We start from the raw sequence: 19,085 nt of genomic DNA on the forward strand, positions 1-19,085 counted from the left end.
AGCAGTTTGAAAAAATGTTGAGTCAGGAGGAAGACAGTCTTACTTGGGAATTGTGATCTGAGATCTGTGAGTGGACTACAGTGTTCTCCTTCTCGGATTTGGGAATAGCTATTGGTGGTGTGTGTGAGAGAGAAAGTGGGTGATTTGAATTCTGTTGAGAAGACTCCATCATAGTGGGTACACTTGAAAAATGAAGTACAGAAGTATACTGATCATATCGAAAAAACCTAGGAAATATAGGATCAAGTATAAGGTCCTTTGCAAACGGTAATAGTTAGCTTCAGTTTCAGAAGGGTATGTCATATTGTGAATTTTTACCTACAAAATGATTTGTATCTAAATAGAATGCTCTGCTAAGCTTTCTTTTAACTGACAGGGCATGTAGTGGTCCTTTAGAATCATAACTCTTATTTGTCATTTATTGAAGCAGATGAACAAATTCAGGGAATGTTTGTTACTACTTATAGGAGACCTCTTTAGGAGACGTTCACAAGTTTCCCTTCAGGTATATTTTGTCCTTTTTTGGATGTTGTGAAGTTTAGTATTGTATTGAACAGTACCTTGAAGTCCCGCCCTCCCCCTCACATGGCCATGCTTCATAATGAGCAGGCAAGATGTCAGAGGCATCTGGTTGCATCCTCACACCCAAAATGATGACATAAGCACTGATCTCTACCAAAGGTCCCAGCATTACTGTAATAATTTAACCTCTGGCTCTGGGGACTTAGTCAAATGTTTTGGTGATTTTTCCCATTCCTCATGAAGCATGTACTGGCTGTGTAGGGGTTTTAGAAGTTGCTCACTAAGTCACATAGATGGTATAAGATTCGCTTAGTGTGTTGATTCTAAGCCTAGTGTACATTCTGTGTCCCCTTTATGTTTAATTCTCGGAACCTAAACAAGAAACCCAAGCAGCGTTGGGAGAGAAGTGTTACAGTTCCCTTACTTTTTCTGCTTCCCCTTTCCTATCACTTTTTGTTAGGTCATGGTAAATGCTGTAAGGGAAGAAAAGAAAATAATTTACTCAGCTCTTTTTGTGTTGTGGGATTGCTTCTCTAATATGGGGTCTTTCCTTTGTCTGTTACACAGTTTGAAGAATTTGCCATGTCTACTCTGTCTTCATGGTTACCATACATGCTATTCCTGTCTCAGTACATCCTTCTCTCTGTTGGCCACATCAATTCTCCTTTCAATTTACTTCTTTACAAAGTGTATTTTAGCCTATATTGTATTAGTACCAATGCTGATGCAAAGATAGTAAGGCAAAGATGCTAACCATACTTCCATACCAAGCTATAAGTAAAGGTTTTCCGCTGACATTAAGTCTAATCGTGTCCAACTCTGGGGGTTGGTGCTCATATCCATTTCTAAGCCGAAGAACCGGCGTTGTCCGTAGACACCTCCAAGGTCATGTGGCCAACATGACTGCATGGTGCGCTGTTACCTTCCTGCTGAAGCAGTACCTATTGATCTACTCACATTTGCATGTTTTTGAACTGCTAGGTTGGCAGAAGCTAGGGCTAACAGCGGGAGCTCACCCACTCCCCGTATTCGAATAGTCGATCTTTCAGTCACCAAGTTCAGCAGCTCAGCAGTTTAACCAGCTGAGCCACCAGGGGCTCCGAGCTATATATAATACTTTTTTTTTCCTGAGAAGCTACTTCATTCTCAGTATAAGCAGTGATCCAAGTTGTAGCCTAAATGGTGAAGCTGAATGGTATTTAGTTAAAAAAACACAGTCAGTCCTCCACATTTGTTAGGGACACAGGGGCTTTGTGAAAGAGGACAATCATGAACAAAGAAATCTTTACCTGAGAAAACACCTGTCTAGAAATCTCAAGGTAACCCAGCATGACTGAAGAAAGTTGACTAATGTTGGAGGATCTAGAGATTCCTATCAATAACTTTTAATCAAATCCACAAGTAATCAATTCACAAAAGTCAAAATGGGAAATGTGGAAGGGCAACTGTAATTGCAACTTTGTGCAATGTCTACTTGCAATGCAAGCTTCTTGTTCTCAGTTCTTCTTAGCAACTACTAGTGGATGGTTCTACAGCCATTATGTTTTCTTGACATGGAAGTATAAGAGGATACCTTCTTTGTGAAAGATTGTGTTCAGCCAGGATAGTTTAGTTCATTAGTTGGTCTTCGTCAAGTCTCTTTCGGATTTCCCTTTATCATGTGAATAGGTCCACTGTGTGTCATTCTGAGCTTAGAGGAAAGGTGGCCTCCCGGATGTGATGTCTAGATTTCAAAGACTCTTCCCCACTTACCCATACAAGCAGTTTCCAAGTTGTGAACAAGATAGGTTCTGTAGGTTTGTTCTTAAATTGAATTTGTATGTAAGTCAGAATGGGTACGTTTTAAGTGTCACTCGAGCCACACACACACACACACACACACACACAAGCATTGGATAGTGTATGGGGGATTAGCACCCCTGTGGTGTTTGTTTTGCTGTCTGTGCCCCTATTCATTATGGGAGTTTGAAAAGTTTGGTTTGTTGTGGAAACAAGGATTGGGGATAAAGCTTCAGTTGACACCCCTTTTCTCCATGACAACTCTTTCAGGAGTGAAATTTCCTTTCCTAGGAGTAGATTTCTCTCACTTCCTATTATCTCGCCCCCCTTCTTAACTGTGAGTAATTTGTAAGTTGGATATTTGTAATTCGGGGACTGCCTGTACTTATTTACTCTTCTGTATCCCATCCCAAAGAGATTTTGGGTAGAATTCATGTGAAAGAATACTAATCAGAGAGGTGTGTTATAGAAGTTATTTATGTGCATATTAAGTTCCAAATTAGCTTAAATGATTTAGAAAAGCTTTTGTTCCCAGCAATATACCCGTATTCTCCTGTTTTGTTTTAAATGTGTGTAACCTTGGTGTTCCTGCTGTAAACCAAGTGCCAGGAGTCTAAATGCTATTCTTCCAATTTAGCCTGAAGATTTTAAACAACTAGCTCTGTTTAGAACTGGGTTGCATGCCAGCAGTTAAAGCAAAGCCTTATAGGGTATGGCAGAACTGGTAGTTTTGGTATGAGATCATGATAAACTTGATCAGTTACTTTAGTATCACAAGTACATATAAGTCTCTCTCATTCACTCTCACACAGAGTCAGACACAAATAAATTATGCTGTATTTTTAGTTCTCTTTATATTTTGATATTCTGTGGTAGAGACTTTCACAGTAGAAAGAGGATCCTTGCATGGTCTTCCCTGGCCTATATGAATAGCATTTGTTTACTGACAGGTTATATGCATGTATGTCCCGTTGACTGTAAACATGGGCATTGATATATGCTTTTAGAAGTTCTCTTAGCTTTATTTCCATAACTTCAAGGCCAACAGGCTACCAATGATATGAACAGATCAGGCTATGCTTATACTGGTGAGGGTTTTGAGGATATATGTGCTTCTTATTCTAGTCTCTTAATGTCTTCAAAACTAATTTGAAGAAATGAAAGCCATTTCATTGAAGCAACCACTGTGTGTCATGTTTTCAATAGTTTCATCTTCAATTGCATGCGACTGGGAGGATAATTTAAGTGTTAGGGCAATTAAATGGATGTTTCAGTTCACTAATGTTAAGAGTTGAGACAGTTTGATACTATATATGGTGCTTGTACAAATGGAGAAATTGTATTTACAATGTTAGTTTTCAATGTGGGCTAGAAAGAATGGCTTTCCTCCAAATATATCCAGTGCTTAGCAAATGAATTTACAATGCACTGTTAAAATGTCAGTCTACTATTTGGAGCAAAAAGTAAAGGGAAGTGACAAGGGAGATGTTGACAAACTGGAAAGCGTCCAGAGGAGGGCGACTAAAATGATTAAGGGTCTGGAGAACAAGCCCTATGAGGAGCGGCTTAAAGAGCTGGGCATGTTTAGCCTGCAGAAGAGAAGGCTGAGAGGAGATATGATAGCCATGTACAAATACGTGAAGGGAAGTCATAGGGAAGAGGGAGCAAGCTTGTTTTCTGCTGCCCTGCAGACTAGGACACGGAACAATGGCTTCAAACTACAGGAAAGGAGATTCCACTTGAACATCAGGAAGAACTTCCTCACTGTGAAAGCTGTTCAGCAGTGGAACTCTCTGCCTCAGAGTGTGGTGGAGGCTCCTTCCTTGGAGGCTTTTAAGCAGAGGCTGGATGGCCATATGTCGGGGGTGCTTTGAATGCGATTTCCTGCTTCTTAGCAGGGGGTTGGACTAGATGGCCCATGTGGTCTCTTCCAACTCTACTATTCTATGATTCTATGAATTTAGTTTTGCACCAAATCTGTGGCCCATTATGGAAAATCCAATAAGTACTACAGTATATGCATGTTGCCTCATACAATTGACAGCTCTTTGTTGGTGGATATATTAAGGATGGCTAGACTGTAGATTAGTTTTATTTCCAAATATTAAAATGAGGTCACAGAAGGAATTGTGTTCCTTGTCCGTTCTTTTCATGCCATCTTTTAAAAATGATTATTTGTACCTTGTACTTCTAAAGACTTCAGAGGGATAGAGTCATAGAATAATAAAGTTGGAAGAGGCCACATGGGCCAACTCCCTGCTATGCAGGAAAAGCACAATCAGAGCACCCCTGACAGATGGCCATCCAGCCTCTGTTTAAAAGCCTTCAAGGAAGCAGCCTCCAACACTGAGGCAGAGAGTTCCACTGTTGAACAGCTCTTACAGTCAGGAAGTTATTCCTAATGTTCAGGTGGAATCTCCTTTGCTGTAATTTGAACCCATTGCTCTGAGTCCTAGTCTCTAGGGCAGCAGAAAACAAGCTGACTCCCTCTTCCTTATGACATCCTTTCATATCTTTATACTTGGCTATCATGTCTCCTCTCAACCTTCTCTTTGGCAGGCTAAAGAGACCCAGTGCCTTAAGCCACTTCTCATTTAATCGCCCTTCACTGGACACTACACTCCTTTTGATGCAGCTCAAAATCCCATTGGCTTTTTTAGCTGCTTCACCACACCGTTGGCTCATGCTCAAATTGTTATCCACAAAGACTCCCAAGATCTCTTTTACATGCAGTGTTGTCAAGCCAGACATCATCCATCCTGTATATTTGTATTTCATTTTTTTCTGCCAAAGTGTAGTATCTTACATTTGTCCTTGTTGAAATTCATTTTGTTAGTTTTGGCCCATCTCTCTAATCTGTTGATGTCATTTTGAGTTCTCATCCTGTCCTCTGGAGTAGCTAAGCAGGGATTTGAACATGGTTTCCTGAACTTTGACATGACAAATACTATACTGACTTTGTATTTGAAAGCCTGCTGGTGAGTTGTCATCTAACACTATAACCTTCAAGGTAGATTAGTGAATACACACTAATGTGTATAGAGAAAGTGTAATATTTTTCAGATGATAGGGAAATGTAAGTAGGAAAGAGTGAATGTCTTGCTTTTCCTCCCCCAGTATCTTTCCTGAGGTAAATGTTGATTCCACTGTAAGTGTCTGTAGTGTGGAATGTAAACTGGAACACATATTTTCACATTGCATCCTTGTACATGCCTCTCCATTTTTGACAAGTTTTCTGTACAGTACAATTTCCCACAGTTTTGATATATGATTTACTACTATTCATGATTTCAGATATTGAGGAGGAGTTTTTGAAATGTATGCCCCATAGAAACAGGGATTGTACTGTATTGTACTTACTGTTTATAGAATACATCTTGTTATTATCTCGTAATACAGTATGGTTTTTCTGTATCTTTACATTTTTCAACCTGTTTTAATTTAGGATGTCCAGAAAGAGAGAGAATCCCACAATTACCTCACTAAAGAAGCAATCAAGGAAAAAGTCCAAATGTATAATTCAGATGTTGTGGACAAGCTAAAGATGACATTGGTAAGACTTTTGTATATTATTTTAAGTAACTGCAAGGGATTCACATAGAGGCCTCTTTATTTACGCTTGCAACGAAGTTAGAGAATACATTTATGCCACACAGTGTACCATCAGTGTTTATAACTTAACCGCAAGTGCATTTGTACTTCAAATATTCTTGAGTATCATGGTCAGCTCATGGATCAAAAGGCAGGGACTGTTCTCTTTACCATTCTGGATGAGGTGTCCCTCTCATTCACATTCTTGATCCAATAGCTCCCACTGCCAAATACTACGCAATAGTAGATTCAGCTATAATGTATTACATCTGATGTAGTGAACACTTATGCTACCAATGCCTTTTTCTCAGTCTCAGAGTTGCTACAAGATCCATTTGAAGTCTTATTACGTTGCTACTCAAAGTGATGGTCCATGGACTGATGTTGGTCCTTGAGCCATCAGATGGTGCTACCTGGAGTTTTCAAGTGAGAAAGAAACAGTTGTAGTCAGTGGACACAAATATTGTATTAGTTCCTGGCACATTGAGAAAAAATGCTTATCCCTCTCAGCAAATATCTTGAGATGTCCTTGTCTAATAAACATGTAACAAAAAGGTAGTAGGCAAGGGATATGGTGAAGATGAAAGTAAGCGAACTCAGGTAACAGATTATAGTGATAAGAGTGATCATTGCAGGACATTTGTGAAATACCGAATAATGGTTTTCTATCTCCTTTTAAGGGAAACCTTATTTACTATCTTGTACTCAGCTGTAAATAAACATTCTGCAAATAAACCATCTAGATCTGAGGTTCCTACGATATGAGATCTAGCAGTTAAGGGGACACCGGGGACTAGTGCCTTATTTGTTCCTATTGTCTACATGTGTTCCCTTGCTTTCCTAGGAATTCTCCAGGAATCAGAAGCTGATGGATCATGGACCACCATTTTGTATAACACTGTTTTATGATTGAATGTAATTTGATATAATGTGCTGTGTGTTTGATTCCATTGCAGAACTCCAGTGGGATATACACTGGCTTCATCAAAGTTCAGATGGAACTTGGCAGACTTAGCACAGTACGGGACACAAATTCAGGAAAGCATCGAAACAGCAACAATGAAACTAATGGCAACATGAATACTCTTCATATCAGCAGCACTAACACTGTTCGTGAAGTCATTGAGGCCTTGCTCAAAAAGTTTCTGGTGGTTGACAACCCTGCCAAATTTGCTCTTTATAAACGTTGCCACAAGGAAGATCAAGGTATACTCTTCTATGTCAGTACTTGAGAAATGCTAAAGACATGAGCAGGGTACATGGATGAAAAAAGAGGCCCTATTTAATATACCTATCCTTTGCAAGCCTAACTTGGGTGATGTTTTTCCCTTTGAGCATCTTGAGAAAGATTCAATTTAATGAGGAAATTGTGCTGATTTTATGTGATTACAGAAGAAGTGTATGTAGTTATAGTTTTCTGGTCAAGTTTAGAAAATTAGTTCCCACAAAATGGCAGCTCTAACAGTTTAGAAACATTGGCATGCAACTATATAAACACTTGTACAAGTTAAGTGTCATATCTAAAACATAAGGCAATACAACCCATGTGCAAAGTTTTATCTGTTTAGAGAAAAAAAGGTAGTTATTCTTTGGAACTCACTGTAAATATGCAAATTGAGCAGGACCACGTTTCTTGGAGATTTCAGATTGTTGTCCTGTGCACTTGGCAGCAGGTTTCACAAGGAAGATCTGAAACAAAACATTGCAATCTGAGATGCTGCCGACACAAGATTCCATTCTGTTCCTACCTCAACACCTGAGCATGCTTTGCTCTCATTAGGATATTGTAGAGTTTTTCTTTAGGTTTTTTTTAAGAGAGGTATTTTTGCAAACAAGCCTACTGATACCTTCATCTTGGACATACTTTTGCTACAAGAGAATTTGCAAGCTGAATTTTGGGAATATGGTTCCTCTTCATCCTGGAAAGAAGTGACTAGTGGAGTGCTGCAGGGTTCGATCCTGAGCCCAGTATTGTTCAACATCTTTATTAATGATTTGGATCATGCTTATCAAGTTTGCAGATGACACCAAATTCGGAGGGATAGCTAGATCTCACCTAGAAAAGCAGTCATTTGTGTCTTCACTGTTCATAATTTATTTCTAAGAGAGTTATGATCCAGCCCAAAGTATCTCACCTATGTGAGATACGTGAACAAACAATTTATGCTTGTTTTTGCAGCCATTTCCGCTTTTCTTCCACAATCTTGTCAGCAAGCCTCTATTTATGCTTTCCAATTTTGTCTAAATAAGAAAACAATGGGCAGATGCAACGGTAGAATCCAGCAAAAGTGCACATTAATCTTAGTCCAGAACAAATACTATGAGTGTATTTACTTGTTTTTGTTTTGTTTTGTTTTTTGCAATGATTTCTGCAGTTTATATGTGCAAGCTCTCAGAAACAGAGCATCCTCTCTACTTGCGTTTGATGGCAGGTCCAAGAACAGACATGCTGAGTTTTGTTCTGCGTGAGCATGAAACTGGAGAGGTTTTGGTAAGTTGCACCTCTGCTTCTGGTATCAAGGAGGTTGGTAGTGTTTTCTTGGATCCAACTTCTTAATTTGGGCATATTTGCCCCAATTTTGGGAGCCCAGGCTGTTTGAAATGACATGTTCCACTTTCTCTCAAAAAATATTTTGTGCACATAAAGCAGTCTTGGGGGAAGAAACGTGATGAAAATTACACCCACAACCCATAGAGAGAATGTGGGAGGCAAGGATGGTTTTAGGGAAATCCTTTTGAACCCTGGGAAGCACAGATATGACCCAAGGAGCCACATGCAGCACTTTGTAAAAGTAGTAGAATTATACAAAAAGCTGTGTCCATAGCTTTGGAAGCAGAAGATCGTTGTCAGTGCACCCATGCCATCCTTTTGACTGGAAGATTAGATTACCTTTTCTTTGTGCTTGCTTAAAAGGCGGGCTGAAGTAAGAACTGCCACTCTGCCCTTGCCAATGGTGACTGCGTACTTTTCTCACCTGTCTGTATTTGAATTCCTTTTCTTTTGCAGTGGGAAGCCTTTAGCCTTCCTGAGCTACAGAATTTCTTACGGATACTGGACAAGGAAGAAGATGAGCAGTTGCAAAACTTAAGACGACGCTATGCAGCATACAGAAACAAACTTGAAGACGCCCTTGGTGGGGTTTGGAAACCAGGTTAAAATGCAGCCAAAGAACACTCAGGAAAAAGTGCATTACCAAATATTAAGTAGCATGCCAAACCCAGTGCCCAAAGCAAGATTGACTGTTTCTTTAAAAACAGATTACAATGTGTTGGCTTGGTAAAGTGACATTCTTTATATGTTATGTGTGCTTCATTCCAGCTGGTTGTGTGAAAACTCCTTTCACAGACATTAGGAAATGGAGAGGTTCTTTGCTTTAATGCCGATTGTTAGTTTTTTAAAACAAAGGATGTGTAAATGTCAGTTTATTATAAATCCAAGCTCAGTTTTAAATTAGAAATAATGTACTATTTAATATCCAAGTTGATTTGCACTACCTTTCTTCAACTATTTCTCTGTACTTTTGCTAAACAAATTATTTTTATATGAAGAATGTGTTCAAAATGCTTTGTAGATGATGTTTAAACTAGAGAGGGTAGAAAGAAAGTTGGAAAGAAGGTAAGAGATGGAGAAGAGAAGGATGCTGATTTGGAAAAGAGATCTCGAACGTTGATTAGTAATATTGAAGGGACGGTTTAGCGTTTATATTATGGGATTACTGAAATTAATATATTCAGTGCTGATACTGAGATAGGTTTTAATATAAAGGAAACGGAGCTGCATAAAGGCTACATGTGGGTGATAATCTTGAATGTGCTTTATAATATTGTTGATACAGTAAGTTGGGGCTTGTATGCGTAAAAACTTGAGCATTATAGAGTGAACCCAGAAATCTTTTAATTCACCAGTTCTTTAAAGCTGCAGTTGAACTAGTTTTGGATCGAACCTTCACTACTAAAAAAATTAAGTAGCAATGTTCTCTTAAGTTTATATTACCTTATAGTGCTTCCTCTTTACTATGAAACAGGATATTTATGGTTTTAGTTTGTTTAAAAGTTTCAAAAGGTGACTTGGATTTTTTACACTGGTTTTACTAACTGCAAGGTAAATAATGGAAGGAGGAAGATTTTGTATTTGACTATTTTTTCTAGTACTATTTTATCAGATGTCTATATGGTAAATGAAACCAAAGAAATGGGTGTGCAATACAAATGTTGTATGTCAATATATAAACAAGACTTGGTTTTAGTTTCATGTTTGCAACAATCCAGGGGGAAATTACTGACTTAGGATAACTTTAATTGACACACTTTCAACAATCGTATCTAGCAACCACCATAACCCCTGAATTATTTGGGCATTAATTTAGAAATTTCTAAGAAATATCTGCCAATGTGGTGACACCTGGTGGGTATTAGATGTATTGTTCTCTTGAGGAAGAGTGCCTTTATTTAAATATTTGGCTGCTTTACCTCCCTTGCATTAATCTTTGAGGAGGAATCTTGATTCAGATTTGCCAAGACAATCTTCTTTTATTGTAAAGTGTTAACAGTAAATTAGAAGTAGAACTAGTTACCAAATAATCAGACATATCTTGTTTGGTTTTTCACATAATATTGTAGTACTTTGTGTGTCTTAATTTTATTGGAGACATAATCAAAGTCAGGGAGTCTAGTGGTGTGCATGACATTAGTTTTAAAAATCCCATAGAAACTATGTTAAATCTCTAGATCAGTTCAAATATTACTTTTACTATGTGACAGCCATGTCCAGGGTCTGCATCTTGTGGCATGAAGAGCATGCTTTTCATGTAGTTGACCAGTTCCATTGAAAGATATATTTAAAATATTATGAAGGAACTTTTCAGCTGAGTCAGTGGATGCTTTTCAATTTAAAGTCTGCAAGACTGCATTCATCCCTTATTTCCCTTTTTAAGCTGTCTCTGTGATGCATTCATTTATGTTACCACAGCCAGTTGTTGCATTCTTGCTACTTTTTCCCTTCCTTTCTCTAAAGGAAGTGCTACTTCCGTACTATATTCTCATTCTTATGGGATACATCCTGTGGCCACATCATAGTGAAAGTAGAAGTAGAAACCACTGCTGCTTGTTGGAGGTGGTGCTAAGAGAGAGAGACTGTCAGCCATGTGTTGTTGTCTTGCCTATCTTGCATACACACAACCTTTGTCCAAATCGGCAACCTCAACCTGTGAAAGACCTTGGGTTTTTATTCTCCTAGGACTACACATGAGAACAGTTAAAACTCTAAACTGGACCTTAAGGTCCTGTTATAACAAACATAAGATTTGGAACTTCATGTTTCTGCTGTTTAGATTTAAATACTGTATCTGAATCTAGTCAGGGCAATTGCCATGTATGTGAATTTTACATTTTTACTTGAACTTTGTGTTTCTTTATTCCCAAATCTTACTTTGGTCTCTGTATGTGCTGGAAGTCTTTGTGGGAAAATAGAATTTGTGTGAGTCCAAACATTCTTAAACTTCACACACTGGTTAACACACCTGTTTTGTAAAGCTACATTTTGAAATAATGGGTCATTGGTGACCCAATGTTTGATGGTTGCTTTTAAAAAATGTAACATTTAATTGTGATTTGCTTTTGAGGTCAGATCCTTTATCTGTCAAAGATCTTATGAAATTTAGCTTTTATTTGTTAGCATCCAGATTAAGTACGAGTAAGGTAATATGGGGAATACTGAAGCTACGTTTGTTTTTCTTTTTGGGAAAGTGTACTATTTATTATTTTGAAAATATTTGGATGGGAAGCTTTCATTCCCTTAAAAAGTTCCTATTACCATCATTAAAGCTGAAGTTAACACTTGTATGGTTGTTTCTATTGCTATGTTACTTGCTAAGTTTCTTGTATTTTTGAATCCCAGATTGCGGCAGCAATCCAAAAATCTGTCCACTTTCCCCTTCAAGTATGTGATGTTTCATCTATCAGCATTCACTGTCTCCAGGTCAGATTGAGTGCCAGGAATTCAGTTTCTGTTCCTCCCAAGATAAATGCACACGTTGATTACATGAATATTCATGCATATATTGTGCAGATCAATTACTGGGTGTTCAGTATGTGTTCCCTTCTTATATATGGGATTTGATCTTTGAACTGGGAAATGAGGTGGGGATGGGATTTTGTGTTTTGACAAAAGTGTCATGAAGAAAATGGTTATAGAAACTGGAAAAAGATGTAATGGCTATGTCAAAACTGAGTGGATGAGACTTTCTCTCAAATAATGTAGCTTCGACTATCCAGAGGCACTCATCTCTTAATGTCTAGAAGTCCAACCAATTAGTATTCTGGAATATTTCTTAGTGTCAGTTCACACAAAAGAACAAATGGTCTCCAAAATGTTCTGAAAGAGGAGGTAATAAGTTTATGTTTCCGAAGTTGCCTTAATAACAGCACTGGGCAAATCCAACAGTTTGGTATCTTAGTTTATCTGCTGGATTATTATGTAAAGATTTGCGATTTTGACAATTTCCTATGAGTGGGGTTACATCCGAAGTCAAAATCTGTTTGCACTGACATGTCTAATGGGTATTTACAGGGAAAATGTTTAAACAATACCCACTGAACAAGTCAAGAGGAGTGGGTGGTGGATTAGAGCACCTTCAGCTTTCTAAAACAAAGCAACCCCTTTCTAAATTGAAACAAGTCTTTCTGGTACCTCTCAAGAACTTAAAAATGGGACAACCATAGCTAAGCCAGGAAACAACCAATTTCCTTTTCCCACAGTCCAGATGCAAATACTTATTCTAACCCAAAGAGATTTATTTAGCAACCAGACTGCCCATACCCTTCATGCAATGTAGCAGTGCTTTTAGCTACACATTCCAGTCCCATTTTTGGCTCTCCTTCACTTCAATATTCCCCTGAAAGTTCCTGGGATACAGAAAATAGATGGAAAATCTTCCTTTGTGCCCCACCTGATCTAACCTACTTAAAGATGGGAACCATGTTATCATTAAGGACGTGGTAAGATGTTTCATAGAGGGAAATCCAATGGAAGAGTAATACTTGTATTTACTCGAGTCTAATGTGCCACAGAATCTAATGAGCACCTGTTTTCAAAACCATGAAACCCGAAAAAGTATTTGCTGCCAAATGTAATATGTAGCTTCAGAAAGAGTGCTTTTTGTAATTTGTCCATTACAGTGCCTGCCTACTTAGAATGTCTTCTTTAAAAACAAGTATTGGAATACCAAATCTTCTGGCGATAGAAAGGAAAACCTTGGGGTGCATCTATACTGTAGAATGAATCTATCTTAACTCCCTGACTCAGTGTTATGAAATTATGTAGTTTTTGTTTCCAAAGAATATTAGTGACTCACAAAACTACAAAGCCCATGATTGCATATAGCATTGAGCCATGGCAATTAATTTTTTTTAAAAATCAAGAGGTAACATCCCTCAAATAGGAACTCTAGCCGCCTCTGAAACAGCTTCTCCTTTTGTTTTGGCTCAACACTAAGATTAGTTATGCAAATCTAATGTGCACCCTAATTTTGAAAATTTAGCCAAAAAAGGTGAGCATTAGATTCAAGTAAATACAGTAGCTTGAAGAACAGGTCACTGATGTCATAAAGGTAGCTAATGTACAAGAGACATTTTTATTTTGATGAGGAAACATAGATGGATCTGTAGAAGTACTGCAAAATGAAAACTCTTAATATGTTTCCATGTTGCACAACAACTTAAAATACTAACGGAAACAATGATCCATATATTTTCCTTCCTGAATGGAAAGGCCAATGATATATATTTTTCTGCTTGAAACTTGGCTTTTGATTAGTTTCCATCATTGCATCCAAGTAATGATAAGCTCCAAGGCCAGCTACTAAAAATCTTTAGGGTGAACATATTTTTAAAAGGTTAAAATATCAAAACAAGCAGACTTTATGGGACTTGGGCTTTGTTATGCTGCACAGGCTATGGAATTATTGCCTGGAGGTGGGGGAGCTTGTTTTCATTTATGCCATTTTTAAGAAGTTGAAAAGTATTGCATGATTCAACATTGATCAAGATGTGGTCTGGATGTTCTGCCATTTGTGACAAAGCCATATGAACTTTGGAGCATTGTGCATATATGACATGTTTTCACAAACCCTTACCATTGTTTCTCTTCCATGCTTACCTATCAAACAACTGGCAACCTACCAGAATACATAGCATTTTAATTATTCAGATGTGTTTCCCATCCCAACAAATGTTTTTAATACTCAAGCACACCATATTTCTTGTAGACAGAATTTTAATCACTGAAAAGTGCAGCAATAATACAGGGTTCTTCAAAGGGCACTTCCTAAACAAAACACTATGATTCATGAGTTAGAAAACAGATGTGAACAGTTTGTCATACTGCATTTGAGAGAACACATCAGGAACAGAAATACAGTTACTACTGAAGAAGACCGACCAACAAGTTTCATGGCTTCTGGCAGCATTGGAACAATACTTATACTAGATATTTCTTTTTCTGTTGTACAGTAAATGGAAAAAGCAAATACCAATGTAAGGTGCCTGTCAGAAGCATTAAAAATCTTACATCAAATAGGTGCAACAGCTATCTATTCCTCTGTGCCTCATCAAATATGTAGACTTTCAAGACAATTTTGCTGTTTTTTAAAAAAAAGAATCTGCATTTTGACCAATTGAAAGGGCCTTTTAAAAAATAGGAAACACATCTTATGTTAATGTAGTCTAGGGAAGCATTATTTAAGCATCATTTGACCCTTAAAAAAAACTCACTAAGATATATGTTCCACTTCAATTAATAAAACTTATTTACTGGTTATCAAAACAAGACAAAACCAAACAGATAACAAGATCAAATTTAGAACTGAAGTCAACTCAGGGCTACTTCTGTTACATTACAGCTGCTCAATTGTGGAGAGCAGTTGTGTACACACCTGTCTGTCACACACTTTAATTCCTATCCATTTTGACATGGCGTGATTTGTTGCCATGTTACTGTCTAGCAAGTCTTTGTGTATAATGTATATGTGAATACAACTATGTTTTCTTTAAGACTAATACTCTGTAAGGCCTCTGTTGGTATCCAATAACTGGATAGCTCTTTTGTGGTAAAGTGCAAGTAAATTACTGATATGAAAGATCTTGCCGACTAGAGCACATATGATAGGACCATTTATAATCTTAGTTTCTGCAAAAAAAGTGATTAGGACCATTGTAGTTTAAGTGTTCAGCAGCACGGATTGGAGATGGGTCTCATTGGAGTATGAAACCCAAATCCATTTGTCTTTCTCTCTGGAAACAACATTTAAAAGTTAATTTTTAACCAACCCATTCTAAGATACAAGTTAATTGGTTTTAAAATGTAAAAAGTCCTTTTAAGACCAAAATTGAAAAGCATGACATGTATTTCGGCGCAATCTTCAGTTCCATCTTACAAATTCTAGGCTTTCCCTGAACTGAACATTGCCTTGTTCATAAGTGCATTGGCTATTTGTGAGAAACGAATTAGTGACTTTCAGCTGTAATAATATTTAAGAGAAACTAAATCAGATATGGAAAAAGTCAACAATTTTGCGCTGACTTGGATGATTGCTTTCTATAGGATGGATGTTTTTAAACAAGACATGGAGCATTGTTTGTTAACTTTAAATGCTTCTCTTGAGTTTACACATAACACAGCATACTATGGACTTATTTGGGGAAGAGTGGAACCACTTGCATCTATAACCAGAAGTTAGATCACTCATTACTTAGGCTTACCAAACTATTCAGGGTCCTATTTGCAGTTACCCTGGAAGATACACGGAGAAAGAAAAGAAAAGAACTTACTTTTTCCTGAAGACTAGATCAAGCCCCCTTCCCAAAAAACACTCAACTAGCTAAGAATAGTAGAAGTGATATGCATTTTTAGTTTTATAAGAACATGAATTATTTGGGTAAACAGTAAATCATAAGGGATGCAATTGTAATACAAAATGAAAGTCTGAGAAATCTGAATAAAAGAGTAAAACTAGCAAAGATGTTTATCAATAGGGGACTGCAGATACTGTGCTTTCATGCACAAGATCAGAATTCACTGTAAGGCCCTGTTCAAGCATTTTTTTTGCTCACAAATCTTAAACCACACATCCTCACCGTCTCCTGTCACTTCCCTGGTCCTATTGACTGTCTCCAAAGAGGAAAAATAGTCTTACACCTTTTGTCAAAGGTGTCTTAACAAATCTGTAAATTTGCAAGATGAACCTTTTCACTTGCACCAAATCCTAGTCAATGTTACACAGCAACAATAACAATTACTTCCTTCTGAGACAGACTAAAGAAAATGCAGAAGTTCATTTATCCCTAAGCAACTAGTGGTTATTATCTTCCGAGAAACATGTATCTAGCCTCCCAAATTGTTGGTCTCCTTCTGAAGAAACTTTCACATTATTTGCAAATGCCCATTCTGATACTTGCTCAAGAGGAATTCTTTTGACACGCATCTATTTGCACAGGCATTTCCCCTCAAATTTTAAACACTGGTACGTTTATCTGAGTATAACATTAAACAAGGAAGCTCCATGTATAATTCCCTTTCAATATTTATATCAGTCAGATAACATATACTTTGCAGGTATTCTGAATGGAAAAGCTCCTTTGAATTACACGCAACATCTGATGTAATGACTTTGCATATCTAGGTAAACATATTTTGAAAAGCAGCCTTAGAATCCAATACAAACATTAAGGGTGGTATGTGGGCAATTTAGGTTTCCATGGAATTTCACCTCAAAATTATGACTGGGAGAATCAGTTACCAATATTGTATCTGTCTTAAAATGGCTCCGTATATGAAAAGTTTTATATAGCAGAAAAAAAATTCAGGCTGCAAGGCAGTGTTGACAGTGAGCACATTCCTATAAATCATGCCCCGTATATATACTCCAATGGTGCAGTCAAATGAGATCTGTCAAACAGACCAAAATGTATACATTGGCTTGAAACAGCAGCCTACTTCCATGTGCTTATGTCCAACTGAAAACTAAAGTTTATTTCTTGCCTGACTGTTGAAACCTACACAACTGATACATCCTCAGCTTTCCTTCTCTAGTTCACAGGCACAGCGTGCATTATTAGATCATTCTGAAAATAAAGTCAATTAATACTTCCTTCTTTTGACTCACATTAAGTGCCTACAACTGTAAAAAACAACAACAACCTGTATTAGGAAAGAGTTCTCAGATATTCTTGTGTGTATATATTCTGTTTAAATGATAAACCAGCTTATATGTATACAAAATAAATGGTCCCCAACCTGCAGAATAGCTTCTATGCTGGTTGTGTACTACTTGTACACAGCCATCGCACAAGTGACAAAAACATACCCGTCCAGGAGATGACTGACCTGGCATCCAAACACATTTCTATCAAGCAGTATTATAAATAACCAGATTTTCTGGATACTGATTTTAAAATGCTGATAATGTCTAAAGGTCCATGCAATGCTAATATCACATTCATAAACAGGCATATGATAATCAAGAATGGAAAGGAATGAATTGCTTTTTCAAATTTCAAGTCTCTACCAAAGAAATGATTTCCCATACTCTTGATATGAAGAGTTCCTCATGCAGGCTGAGACCTGTTCGCTTTTCTTGTTTTAAATCCTCAACCAACTTTCTGAGGTGAGGCAATAGAACCTCATTCCTGGAATATACTACAGTAGGATGTTTGCTATTACCTTCCTTTTAAGAATACAAACTGTTCAATCAAACTGTAACACTTAAAACTGTTAGCTTCTATGCAATGTAGAAAAATATGATGGATGCTAATGTACCATTGATCTTGGAGGGAAATGCTCTTTTAGGGGTTGACTTGGTTTTTAAGTGAATGCTACAGCTGATTATATACGTAACAGACCAATGTAACATCTGACAGTAACAGGCACACGAGTTCTAATCAGCGATTCCAGCTGAGCCCTGAAAAGCTGAGAAGAAAATGAATGGCAACCTCCCTGGTTAACTTAATTATACTAGATTCAGAATACAAATGCAACCAATCCTCTTAAAAGCTTATTAGGTACTGGCTGTAACTAGGAGAAGGCTGTCTGTAGCCTCTGCCTAGATAGCTGGTCCAGCATACGACCACCTCTCCATGTAGTAAGCTCTTAAGAAGCTAAGCCTCGGTCTTTCATTTACATCAAGCGGGGAATTCGATGCGTGTCAAAAATTAATACTGCATGTCAGGGTGAAACTTTTTGAGACTAACGTGGTAATCAGATTTGTATTGCACAAGGTGGCAACCAGCTTGAGAGGTTATTTTCTCCCATAGCCAGCTGATCAAGTCATTCAGATGTAGTCAGAGTGGATTAGGCAGATCTTCTTGCAGTCACTTTGAAAAAACAGACACATGTACCAAGTAGGTTAGCACTATAATGAGCGGGTAAAAAGTCTGCGGGTCTGAATTCCATGATTGCTGAACATCAGGTGTGGGTTGAATTTGTACCTGTAGGGCAGGGAATACACATTTAAGTAAAAATTCTCTGGTTACATATACATTCTTAGCACATCTGCATTATTATATATACAGTACTATTATATATATATTTATATATATTGTACATACACAACACACGATATTAAAGTGTTTCTATATTAACATATTAAGACTGCTTTTTAAAAAGATTATACAGGCAGTCCCCAAGTTACAAACACCTGACAACAGGAAGTGAGAGAAATCTACCCCTTGGAAAGAAAATTCACCTCAGAGGGAGGATTTTTTTAAAAGAAAAAAGATTTTAAAAAATCCTCTCTCTGAAGTGGTAGGAGGGAGAAGGCCCTAGACCCAGACAGCTCTAATGCACATGAAGAAAGGAAAAATGCCAATTAGGGAGGCCAAAAAGGGTGGTGCAACTATTATGTGGTGGCGACTATTATTTGGTGAATTACAGTATTTTCTAGAGATCCCAGGTGTTCCAGAATTGAGAAAGGATACAGAACCTTTATTTCCACACATTTTCTTAAATTACTTATTTTCAGAACCCAGGTACAAGCAGTCTCCAATTTATAAGCAAGCTAAGTTCTGTAGGTTTGTTCTTAAGTTGTATTTATTTATAAGTCAGAATAGGTACAGTTGTAAGTGTAACTCCAACCACACATGTACATACATACATACATACATATGTTTCAATGTTGATCTTAATTTTAATTTATTTTAAT

At 37.5% G+C, this 19,085-nt stretch overlaps 2 protein-coding genes across 3 annotated transcripts in view; one reads left to right on the forward strand and one right to left on the reverse strand.

The window, feature by feature from the left end:
• The window catches only part of rassf3 (Ras association domain family member 3), a 73,764-nt gene extending 62,033 nt beyond the window's left edge, over positions 1-11,731 (forward strand). For both annotated transcript variants that reach the window (XM_062982555.1, XM_062982557.1), the window contains 4 exons: positions 5,747-5,854; positions 6,849-7,098; positions 8,268-8,383; positions 8,900-11,731. In XM_062982555.1, the coding sequence (XP_062838625.1) occupies positions 5,747-5,854; positions 6,849-7,098; positions 8,268-8,383; positions 8,900-9,049 (624 nt within the window). In that variant the 3' untranslated portion in view covers positions 9,050-11,731. The remainder of the gene's footprint in view (positions 1-5,746; positions 5,855-6,848; positions 7,099-8,267; positions 8,384-8,899) is intronic.
• Positions 11,732-14,146: 2,415 nt separating this feature from the next.
• gns (glucosamine (N-acetyl)-6-sulfatase) overlaps positions 14,147-19,085 on the reverse strand; it is a 29,827-nt gene continuing 24,888 nt past the window's right edge. The window contains exon 14 of the mRNA XM_003221260.4: positions 14,147-18,372. Within this exon, the coding sequence (XP_003221308.1) occupies positions 18,297-18,372 (76 nt within the window). The 3' untranslated portion in view covers positions 14,147-18,296. The remainder of the gene's footprint in view (positions 18,373-19,085) is intronic.

The sequence above is a fragment of the Anolis carolinensis genome, chromosome 5, assembly GCF_035594765.1.
Source record: "Anolis carolinensis isolate JA03-04 chromosome 5, rAnoCar3.1.pri, whole genome shotgun sequence".
Lineage (NCBI taxonomy): Eukaryota > Metazoa > Chordata > Lepidosauria > Squamata > Dactyloidae > Anolis > Anolis carolinensis.